This window comes from Glycine max, chromosome 1 (genome assembly GCF_000004515.6).
Source record: "Glycine max cultivar Williams 82 chromosome 1, Glycine_max_v4.0, whole genome shotgun sequence".
Lineage (NCBI taxonomy): Eukaryota > Viridiplantae > Streptophyta > Magnoliopsida > Fabales > Fabaceae > Glycine > Glycine max.
Window position 1 is genome coordinate 34,745,658 of NC_016088.4, and position 12,287 is coordinate 34,757,944.

Sequence of the window (12,287 nt, forward strand, 5' to 3'; positions counted from 1 at the left end):
GTTTGTATACCAACATTATTTATAATTTTAATAATTTCAATTATTAAGATGGGATAAAAGACTTAAAAAAAGAAAAAAAAAACAGTTTTTATGTTGATGCAAGATAACCTTTAATTTTTCTCCCGCTCTCTAGGTACACACAACATTTTGTAAAAAAAAATATGTCAAAGAAATATGTATTATTATATTAATATTTTTACATGGTAGTGCGTTTAATATTTCATTTAAAAAAATTAAAAACTTATAAAGAAATTATTCTATTTATTAAATCTCAAGTCTTTTATTATCATCAAAACATTTCTCTCATTTTTCTTTTTTATTATAATTTTAATTCGTGAAAACAAATTAATTGTTAAATTTATTGTAATTAAACAATTTCATTTAACTTTTTTTACCCAAGTCAAGCATGCAAAAAAAAAAAAGTTAATGAAGTAAATCAATATTTTAAAAAGAAAATAAAAAAGAAACATACAAGATATCATAGAGTAAAAGGAATCCTACCTAAAGATAACATTTTCAATAATAATAATTTATGACGCATGTGTGTATATAAAATATATTCATTGATATATCTATTAACATATATTTATCAAAATAATATAAAAATTAATCCTATAATTTTAGAAGGTGAATTTAATAGGTACAGGATATAGAATACGGATCTAGTAAAAAAAAAAGTACAGTACATACTTTACAATAATAAATAAAAAAAGACATTTCGTTTTTTTTTTTCATTTATTTAACACTTAACAAAAGTACATAACTGCTAGAAAGACTCATCCTAATAATTTAAATTTATTGATCCATTGATTAAACAATATCAATTTCATGATTAAACTCTTCAAAATAATGCGTCTCCACGCATTCACTTTTTCGTAAATGACGTGTGTGCATATGTCAGCCTTTCACTTTCGAGAGTCTTCATGTGAAGACCAAACACCCCGGATTCAGATTCGCCACAGCTATCATTTCCGAGTTACCAAGTTCCAACCGTCGATGAAAATCGTACGGTTCATATATCAAGTCTCAGTTTTCAGTTAAATTTACAAGATAAAACTAGAGCCGTCTGTTTCATCACACGACTCTGATTCTCCAATTGAACGAATAAATAAAAGAACTGTCCATAGAAAATCGAACCCACCTAACCTCACCGTCTCCTCCACTGTCCACTTCTTCATCTTCAGTTTTTTTTGCCTATAAATACACAAAATTGCTTCGAACTAAAACCGAACTCATAATATTCATCACTAGAAGTGTTGGATGCATTTCTATTTCTAACTAATTATTGTGCTTATTATTATTGTTGAGAAAGAAAAGAATGGCAAAGTTAATAAAATTCTTTGAGTTGAACACAGGGGCCAAGATTCCTTCTGTTGGGTTAGGCACTTGGCAAGCTGAGCCTGGTGTTGTAGCCAAAGCTGTCACCACAGCCATTCTGGTAAAACCCAAATTCTTTATTTTTATTTTCATTTCATTTTTTTTAGCCTTTTCTCATTTCTCAATAGAATACTAATTCAACTGAAGAATATTTCTCCACTGGTTTTAGTTTTTCTTATGATTTGAGTTTAGTTCTAATTCTTGTAAGTTTAGGGTTAGTACTCCTACTTATATATTTTAATTTTTTCGTATTGCTAATTGATGTTAAATCTCTAATAGTTTTCATTGCTATGTAAATAAAATTCAATTTTAGTTTTTTTTTTTGTTTATGTTTGGGCAAACATTTTTGTAGTTTTGATTTTTTCTAGGTGGAATTGATAACTAAATTTGGTGTCGGGTTATGGTTTTTCAGGTTGGATACAGGCATATTGATTGTGCTCAAGCGTATAACAATCAAGCAGAGGTAATAATAATTTTCACTTGATTACTCTTGTTTGTGTAATTCTGGTTTATTTTTTTCTCTTTTGTATTTTTTTATTTATAATATTTCCTTTGCACTACTAGAAATAATAATTAAAAGATGTGAATTGTGAAAATTGTTAATTTTTCATTCTGGGTTGTTTCAGCTGGTGCTATTTTACCTCAGAATTTATTGGAGTTGCTACTATGTGATATAATCTTGTTTTGAAAAATAGCGAGAAGCAGTCATTTTTGCAAGCGAATTAATGTATTTTTTTCTTCTTAATTTTGGTTTTTATAGATTGGTTCTGCTCTTAAGAAGCTTTTTGATGATGGTGTGGTGAAGCGTGAGGACTTATGGATCACCTCCAAACTCTGGTTTGTTGTCTTAAAAATTGTGTTTTCTCTCTGAATATTGGAAAAGATTGTAAGTGTTTGGTTGCTGAAGGAAGAACCTCTGCTTTGTTGGCTATATTTTCAGGTGTTCAGATCATGCTTCAGAAGATGTGCCCAAAGCATTGGATAAAACATTGCAGGATTTGCAACTTGATTACCTTGACCTCTATCTGGTATGCATGCATTATGTTTACTGATATGTGAATTCATGTTGGCAATTTGGGGGAAGGTTAAGTGCTCTAGATTCAAATTAGAGAAGTGTAGAAAACTAGCAGTACATCTTTTAACATTTTCTTTTCCTCGTACTCTTTTTTATTAGTTGAAATTGATGTGAGTCCTACTAGGTTGGGAAATGAGACCTAATAGGAGAGTGTCTCTCACTAAAATAGTCTTAGGAACCCAGTAGGAGAGTATGTATCTCTAAATTTAAAGAGTGTTGGAGGGGAGTATATTGTTAGCATTTATGGTTTCTGAATTGAATAAAGTTCATTGGTTTTCAAACATTCATATAATGCTTAGTTTAGTTACCAAGGGGCAAGGGTTTATTTCAATTTCATCAATTGCTCTCTTGAGTCTCTCCGTTCAAACAAACTAAATTGATTTATGTTTTAGATCCACTGGCCAGTGCGCATGAAAAGCGGATCAGTTGGATTCAAGAAGGAATATCTCGATCAACCGGACATTCCCAGCACATGGAAAGCAATGGAGGCACTCTATGACTCAGGCAAGGCAAGAGCCATAGGAGTTAGCAATTTCTCTTCAAAAAAGCTTCAAGATCTCATGAATATAGCAAGAGTGCCTCCTGCTGTTAACCAAGTGGAATTGCACCCAGGATGGCAGCAGCCAAAGCTGCATGCATTCTGTGAATCTAAAGGAGTTCATCTGTCTGTAAGTATGATATACATTATATGTACTTTCACTTAAAGGACCTAATATTCCTGTAAATTATGACTTAGAAATAAAATTATCACTTTTGGTGAAATTGGCTAGAGCTGGGTAAAAATGAATTTGGTGTATACTCAAATTAAGTTGATGGTGCCTCAACAACCACTCTTTATTCTTCTGATATTTGTAATGTAACTATTTATATGATGAATTTCTTTTCAGGGATATTCTCCACTGGGCTCACCAGGAGTTCTCAAAAGTGACATTCTTAAGAATCCTGTTGTGATAGAGATTGCAGAGAAATTGGGGAAGACACCGGCACAAGTTGCCCTTAGGTGGGGACTGCAAACAGGTCATAGTGTGCTGCCTAAGAGCACTAATGAGTCCAGAATCAAGGGAAACTTTGATGTGTTTGACTGGTCTATTCCAGAAGAAGTGATGGATAAGTTCTCTGAAATTAAGCAGGCGAGTAGTTAGATACTTAGGGTGTGTTTAATTTCAAAAACTGTTTTTGGTTTTCAAATAAAACTTAATGAGGTTGCTTAGACTGTTGGCGGAGGGTAGGGTGGTACAAGACACAGAGCAGAGTGTAGAATTGAGGAAGATGTTGAACAAGATGAGATAATATTATTTTCAAAACTTAATAGATTTTGGATGAGAAATTAATTGTTGATCAGTAGTATAAAATTGATTTAGAAAACAATTTTTTTAAAAAAGAAAAGTGAGAATGGAATTAAGCATTCCCTTTTTATTATCTAGTTTTTTTTTTTTCTCTTGATATGCATTTCCTCTACATTTTATGTTATACTGTATTATGCTTTTGTGTGGCTTAACAATAAAATGCAGGACAGGCTGCTCATGCAGGATTACTTTTTGTTGAAAGCTTCATTTTTTGAATTAACACATGGAATTTACTCATGCAGGATAGACTAATTAAGGGCACTTTTTTTGTTGACGAGACCTATGGTGCCTTTAAGACCGTTGAAGAGCTTTGGGATGGTGAACTCTGAGCAATATGCTTCATAGAGATGTTGACAAATGCACTGCTCCTCAAGCAGATTGATTCCGCCTTTTACCTGTTAAGATCTTAAAGCTACCAGCTGTAGTGATTCAAGTATGTTTGAGATTTTGAGAAGAGCTATTGTTCATAATAACACAAAGTAACCGAGACTTATTTTTCATTTATAATTGTTGTATCTTTAATTCAATCTAAAGAAACCAGTGCAGTGAATTTTAAAGGTCTGGTAGCCAAAATAAATTGATATTCAATCTCCACCATCTAGTCTTAATGGTAATATGATGTGATGCGACTCATCATAATATAAAAAGTATTGTAAAATATTTACATTTTTTAAATATATAGGTAATGAAATTCACTAGCATAACACAAATTAAAATATTTATTATTTTTTAGTTTATATGCTTAATTATTAATTAAAAAAATTCTGTATTATTGTTTTAATATTATCTAGTTAATTATAAAAATTTTAACAAATTGATAAATGAAATTTTACACTACGTTTTAAAAATGAATCATAATTTTGAAAATGAATCGTGAGAATTTAAAAACAGTTTTTTTAATATTATAAATATATGTGTGCAGTAATTTTAAATAACCTTTATCTTTAAAATAATAGTTAAAAGGATAATTTTAAAAATAATTATTACTTATGCTTATATTTAAGGTTATACTTTATATATGTGTATATATACATATCAGAATAATTATATTTCTCTTATCCTATTTAACAAATATATAATTTATATAAAATTATTGTTTTAAACATTAATATTAGATCATATATGATTAAAATCATTGACTATTATGAAATATAAGTTTGGTTAATGGTTGTGATAGTTTTAAGTGAACTTTAGATCAACAACATGGAGTTAAAATTTTGATCCAAAACTTAAATATAGTTAGATTAACGTTTTCATCTTTTTTGCAAACTAACAAATGTCATCTCTATTTTCAACTCCATGGAACAAAAACATTGATGTGGTTGAGAATGAAGCCCAAACAATGCTTATTGCAAAAAATCCTAATTTCTCCTTCAAATAGAGATGACCAATGGATGAAAAGACGACTTTCGTTGTGCCATGAGTCCCTCGCTTGCACCATCGCAAGGATGTAAGCTGAATGTGCGCTAGCTCTCTTTTGCTTCCCCTGTTGCAAGGACCCCCGCGGTCCCTTGACCACCAAGAAGGGCTTCTTCCCCTTGATCTCACTACTACAGTGCGTGACAACACTGTTAAGGAAAGTTGTTTATCCAATCGCATGTGTAGATCTTCGCCCATTATTCAGGCCACACACCACAAGAGGAGTTTGCACATTGGTTTTGGCGATGAAAGTGATGTTGCCATGATGGAGTCGGGCTTTGTTCGAGGGCAAGGGTTGCTAGGTTTCTGTGTGCCTTTGCTTCTTTTTTTCTTTTTCTTGAATTAATTATCAATCAAAACTATTGTTTTTGATTGTTGAAACAATGTTGTTCAGTTCTGAATTGATGAGTCATGAGTGATTTAAGTTCTTGCTTTGGGATTATGTATCCATTTAATCTAATTTTTTAAGCTAGTTTTAATTTGCTTATAGCAATTTATTTTGAAAATTTATTAGTTCAATTTTTGTTTTTGTCAAAATTGTTGATAATGATTCTTCGAAATTTCTATTCTTTGCAAAAAAAATTTGCTTAAGGGGCTTAATAAAGAAGATGAAATGGGGGTATTTTAGGAAAAAATGCACATGCCTGTTACATGACCCGTAAATTATATAGGGCTAATCCTGTTTGAGGTGTAGGGTGAAAAAAGGGAGTGTATGTGTAATTTGGGTAAATCTTAGGGAAGGTTGTTGCAATTTACTAAAATTATTATTATTATTATTATTTGTTTTATTGGGAACTAATAGGCACAATCCTGATTATGTGTATTGTAAAATAATATTATCTTTTATACTTTTATGTTAAGATTGACGGTGCAACTGCAACATAAGATTAAAAGTGATGTGATGTTAATGTGCAACATGCAAGTAATGTGAGAAATAAAATTACTCGTGTTATGAGAGAAGGAGGAGGATGCATTTCTTTATGGTTGAATCACTTGAATGAGTTTTTTTGGGTAATCATTTATTGGTATAAAGTATTTATCAATTTTTTCGATGATTAATCTCCGTCAAAGAATCTGACTGATTACCTTTAGTGGGATTCTCCCCTTGTGACATCCTAAAATCTTTTATGAATAAATATACAATTTTTCTTGATATGTAAACTCATTTTAATATAATCATGTTTATTAATACGATTGAGGAAACATTTTATCTTAAGAAGATTGAACAATTCTTTTTTTCTTTTGATTCCTTTATTCATACAAGACGTGACATAAAAATAAAGTGTTTAGTAAAAACACTTAATTACAATAAGTATTGATTTTGAAACCGTTAGATACATTAGAATGTGAATTTTTCCCAAAATACACATAATAAAAAAGCTTATGATTGCAAGTGCAAACAAAACATCTTGAACCTAGGTATACCCATACATATGCAAAAGAAAGGAAGACATCTAGCCCTAGAGCAATCACCACTAACTCAAACCTGAAAAAGAAACTGTACGAAAAAAAGGTGAGACAAGAGGTCGACAGTTTAAAAGATCCCTAACAACAGGACTCTCATGAGGAAACATCCCATATATCCTTATATGGATCCTCCTTACTGCTTTCCTCAGTGAGCCATCTGGCTCCTCCTTGGGGAAGCTTCCTGCCTATATCATTGTGTCATCCTTCATGACATGATCAAGAGGCTCCTTTGCCACCTTTGACTGGTCCTCCATGCCTGCTTTTTTCAAATATTTTTTGTATTACCAAAAATCATGATCAAAGAGTCCATATAATTTTTTTGAAATAATGGTATGCATTGTGATGAGTAATATTGATGAATTTGGTAAAGATTTAGAAAGAGAGGGATTTGAACCCTCGGTAAACAAAATGCTCTAACATCTTTAGGTCCTCCTCGATCTCATCCCCTGAAACATGTGCTAGGGTGAGAGAGGTTGTCACTGTATGCTCAGAGTTCTCATCGGCATGGGGTGGTCTTGGCACATATTGAGGAAAGTCTTCCTCGACATAAGGTGGCCCTGACACATACTCAGGCATGTCCAAAGAAGACAATGAAGACGAAATCTCAATGATTCCTATAGGCTCAACATAAGGTAGTAGAGCAGTGTGGGCTATACCCACCATATGAAATACTCCGCATACTTTGGCGCCTCCTCGATCTCAGCTTCAGACATCACTGTGAATTGAAGTACCCAATGAAGTGGTCAAGGAGTATGTGGAGTATATTTCCCAAACTCCAGAGTCAATCTCAAGAAGAAGCTTTGGCTCCTTTGACCTTAATAAAAATGTAAAGGGTGAGTATTTCTGCTTCGCCAACCAAAACACAAGTCAATTCACATAAGACTAGCAACCACTGCATTGTGTTTATCTACCAGATCTCACATGCATATTAAGGAGTCACTATTTTTTACTAACTCAACATATATATCACATTGGTTAGCAACCACTTGAACTCCTAGAACTCAATGATCGTACAACATTCTAATTTAGATGACTGTTGGGGGACACTTTAGGCCATGGTACAATGGAAATGCTCTCATAGAATGGTTTTGCCACACATCTGGCAGGATTGCCAAGTCGACACTCTGGAAACAAAACCACAAACTCAACATCGTTATCCCCAAGGACTCTCAAGCCAGCGAGCATACCTCAGGTACTACTCCCTAAGGCCATCCTAACTTTGAGGACTTACTCCTCAACCACTCCTCACTGAGGGTTTACTTTATCATTGCCATGGGTCTCGACTGCACAGGTACTAAACATCATCTAATGGCGAACCAAGTCCGGGAATCTTCCAGACTTAACATCATAAACAAAAGCAAGGACTTCATCCACATCTTGTGGTGCGAAACCGCCAATCTACTGTCGCCTAGCGAGCTTTCACTACTTCAGCATGATCCCCCACATTACTCTCTTGAAGAATATCTCAACATTCCATCGCGAGTCCATGCCTGCATGCATATCTCTCAAGCTCATTACTCTCTCGGAGAAAACATCTTAACCACACAGGTACTCTTGCCTAATTTCTTGTGAACTAACATACAATATTGCACGTATTTTGAGACACACAATGTACACTAAAACATGGTTCTAGTAAGCATTGGGTCTTGCGCTCGAGTCCTTACATCCACCACATAAAGATCCACATCTTTTGAGATGTATTGTGCCTATTAGAACAAGGTCCTAGTTAACAGTGGGACTCGTGCTCGAGTCCTTGTAACTACCACACACAAGGTCTGACATACAAGTTCATTACAATCCCTAGTTATAAGTCAATTGGGTCACACATAAATCATCAAATGCAACAAATGCCCGAGGTCACACCTCCCATTCTCCAAGTAAAGAAACACTTTCTACAGTTATAATTGTACATGATTCCTACTCCTTGGGTCTTTCAATCATAAGAAAACATATTGCATTTCATATAATCACAACTAAAATCAACATACACCACTTAGACAAAATTAACAATTCCTCATAACAACACTTAGTAAAGAAAATAACACTTTAACATAACAAAGTAACCATGCATTAAAAACCTTAACTTTAGAAAATAAAGAAAATTCAAGACTCTGTAGAATTTAGCAAAACAATTATCAACATTAAATTTTAATATAACCTTAAAGAAAATTTTCTTATCTTTCCAATAAGGTAAACCAATTCATTTGCAAAAATCTAAGAAAATACATAAAAATTCTACAAGGCAGCAAGACAAAGAGTATTCTAGTTTGACATAGTTCAAAGATTTGCAAAGTTCTAACAAAACCCTCTTTTCATCAAGATAAAAGTTGTACAAAAATTCATTTTATCATTCCCAGTAAAATTTTCTTTCCAACATTTTTCCCAAACTTCACAAAATGTCTTTCTTGCGGCCACTTTGTTTTACTTTGGCCTTTAGAAAATGAATATGAAACCCTTAATTTTTATAACATACATGGTTGAAAAGAAATTTCTCTTTTTTTCAATTAAATGTAACCATATTTTTATTTTGACAACCACAGAAGCAAAAAATTAAAGAAAACCACACACTGCCAAACACAATTTGCAAAACAAGACAGTCACTTTGTATGTCACATATGGGTCTCAACATGGCCTCATCTCTTAAGGGCTTCAACATGAAAGTTATTGAATTTTTTTTCGAGAATAAAACAAGAAAAAATTCATGAAACATAAATGGGTAGATTTTATTATAGGCTTGAATCATTGAGATTGGTCTAGAGAACAAAGTCTTCCGACCAACCTTTAGCTTCTCCCTTCTCATAGCTCCAAATTTAAAAAATCAAAGCTTGTTCAAAAATCCAAATAAAATTGGATAGAGTCTCCTTTGTATTAGGAGCTCTTCCAAGGCACAAAAAAGCAAAAAGAAAAGAAGAAGACATGCATGCAACTCAAACATTCATAGTTTTACAAAAATTGTTTGAGAGAAAACATTAAAAACCCATTTTTTTCCAACATGCAATGCAATGGAGGTTCACTTCACCATGGTTGCCTCCTCCCCAAGGAAATCATGGGCTGAGTTCATAAAAAGAACTCCCCCGTACCCTAGGTTCAGTTCACACAATTTGGAGAAGAGAAGAAGATGAGAGTGCAAGCTTCTCAGCCTTGCAATGGCACCACCCACAAGGTGAAGTGCAAAATTTTTAATTGGCTCCTCCTTCTCCTCCTTTGGGCTCACGGTTAAAGCAAGAAAAAGGAGAGGAAATTGGTTGTTTTGTGTCTTTGGGTGGCTAATGTAAGGTGAGAGCAGAGAGCTTTTACTTGTGCACTAAGTAGAAATGAACAAATAAAGAGAGAGGTGGGTGAGGGAGTCAGGGTCAAGTGTTGAATTGGATAACCAAGTTGTTGGGGAGAGATTTTGCCTTGCATGGTCAGTCCCCTTTCCCTTTGGTGGGTGCGGTTTTGGCATGATGGCCCTTTGGGGTTTATACTGTGTAATTATCTTACACAGTGTAATCTTGTATTGTGAAATTTTTGCAATAGAATTTAATTTTCTACTAGTTTTAGGAATTAAATCTAAACAATAATTTTTTTTATAAAACTTAATACTTGAGGTATTTACTATTTGTGTAATTAAATAAATTTCAATCATCAAATATATATTCTTTTATAAAAAAAATAATTTAAAAGACAACAAAATATCACAGAAAAATAATTGCGGGCAAAAAATTTCAAACAATTAATCCCCAAGAAATAAATTAACACTATGAATTTTAATTAAATCATAGTCCACAGTCAATTTGATCACAAACAAATATTCAAAAGAGAATATATTCACATTGTCATACCCTAATTTCATCTGGGGACCTTCATTTGCTAACGTTTTGATTCTTGCTAGCTGAATTGAGCTGCTTGGCACCAGCTGCTGCACAATTCGAAAGGTTTTCAACATTTTGGAAAAGAATGCGGAAAATAATCAAAAGGGAGGGAAAATGGTCATTTTTACACTTTTTCAGGCCCTTGGCTCGCCCAGGCTAGCCTCTGGCTCGCCTGGGCCACCAAAAAGCTTAGGGCTGAAGTAACTAACTCGCCTGGGTGAGCAAGATTACTTCTAGAGGAAGTAACCAGCTCGCCTGGGTGAGCCGCTGAACAACCTCCACCCCTCATTTCCTATAAATAGGCGTGAGGGGGCTAAGGTAAAGGTTCAACTTCATATATTGAGAGCATTTTAGTGAAATTAGTGACAAGAAGGAGAAGGAAGAAGAAAAAACAAGCCCGGGGCACTTTCAAATCGCTTTCATGATCGATTCCTACTTTCGTTCTTCACCGTTCTTCGTTCGGTTAGTGTTTGCTTTTAAGAATTTGAACATGATTCATGGACCCCTATTGGTCCTCTTTATTGTTTTGTGCATCTTCATCTCCTTCTCCTATCATCGGTAATTGCTTTTCTTTTGTAAAGTAAGTTTTAACCGGCCATTAGTGCCACAAGTTATCTTTAAAAAAGGATTGAAGTTTAATAAACAAAAATAAAAATAAATCCAACTTATAACTATTTTCTTTTTATCAAATATCACTTGAGATCATTTCAAGGTCCAACGCCTTAACGATTTTCTCAGGCTTTCAAGCTTGAGAAAATCATTTCAAGGTCCAACGCCTTAACGATTCTCTCCGCCTTTCAAACTTGAGAAGACCGTTTCAAGGTCCAACACCTTAAGGACTCTCTTTTTTTTTCAAAAATCAAAATATTGTTTCAAGGACCAACACCTTAAACGACTTTTGTTCTCAATTAAAATCAAATCTTTCAAAAAAACATAAAAATAATGTAACACAACAAACACTCAGATGAAAGAACTACGTAGGTCTGATTTTCTCATCCCACCTGAGAATACGTAGGAGCGAGGGCAACACCCTTGTCGACCCTAAAAAATAAAATAAAAATATAAAAAGGGAAAATACCTAAAAAATACGAAAAGGAAAAAAACATAATTTTGAAGTCATGTTTTGCATACTCGATTAGAGGCTGCCGTCCCTTGTGACGGGCGCATGGGGTGCTAATACCTTCTCTGTACATAAACAACTTCAAACCCTCCTTTAAAAAATCCGTAGACCTTTGTCTTTTTGGTTTTTCTAGCATTTTCATCAAATAAACATTGGTAACGACTCCGTTCGTTTTCTCCCTTGGAGACAAACGCTTTGGCCCATTATTTTGGCCTTTTTGCCCTCCTGCCGAATGGTAGGTTGCGACAGTTGGTGACTCCACTGGGGATGTTGTTAGAGAGTTAGGTCATTCAATCAGTGTGCAAATGTTTATCATAACTTCTTTATTTAGTTTCCCTTTCCCCTTTTATCTTTTGTTTTGTCCATATTTGTATATAACCTTTGCTATGTTGTTGTGTTTGGTGTGTGTTTGTTTATCGATTACATTCATAGTTAGAAATATTTTTTCTACACACACATGACACCTACACCTTGCACACACATTGAGATATTAGGCCCTATACCCGGGTCTATGTGAGCCACAAGGAGTGGAGGTCGATTTGTGGTCATGCTGGGTCTCTGACTCGCTTGATAATAGTGAAGCCTCATCTTGAGTTTTCCTATTTTAGTGATGCATTGTTGCTGATAGT

At 33.9% G+C, this 12,287-nt stretch overlaps 1 protein-coding gene across 1 annotated transcript; it reads left to right on the forward strand.

The window, feature by feature from the left end:
• The first annotated feature begins 1,138 nt into the window (after positions 1-1,138).
• Positions 1,139-4,302, forward strand: LOC100801791 (NADPH-dependent aldo-keto reductase, chloroplastic). The gene is made up of 7 exons (XM_003516848.3): positions 1,139-1,438; positions 1,790-1,840; positions 2,138-2,214; positions 2,318-2,405; positions 2,845-3,120; positions 3,340-3,582; positions 4,041-4,302. Exons 1-7 carry the CDS (start codon positions 1,319-1,321, stop codon positions 4,125-4,127), a joined length of 942 nt encoding a protein of 313 aa, XP_003516896.1. The 5' UTR covers positions 1,139-1,318; the 3' UTR covers positions 4,128-4,302.
• The last annotated feature ends 7,985 nt before the right edge of the window (positions 4,303-12,287 follow it).

Coding starts and splice junctions, on each gene's coding strand:
- LOC100801791 (XM_003516848.3), top strand. CDS start 1,319: ATGGCAAAGTTAATAAAATTCTTTGAGTTGAACACAGGGGCCAAGATT. Junction 2,215..2,317: donor TGGATCACCTCCAAACTCTG/GTTTGTTGTCTT, acceptor CTATATTTTCAG/GTGTTCAGATCATGCTTCAG. Junction 3,121..3,339: donor CTAAAGGAGTTCATCTGTCT/GTAAGTATGATA, acceptor ATTTCTTTTCAG/GGATATTCTCCACTGGGCTC.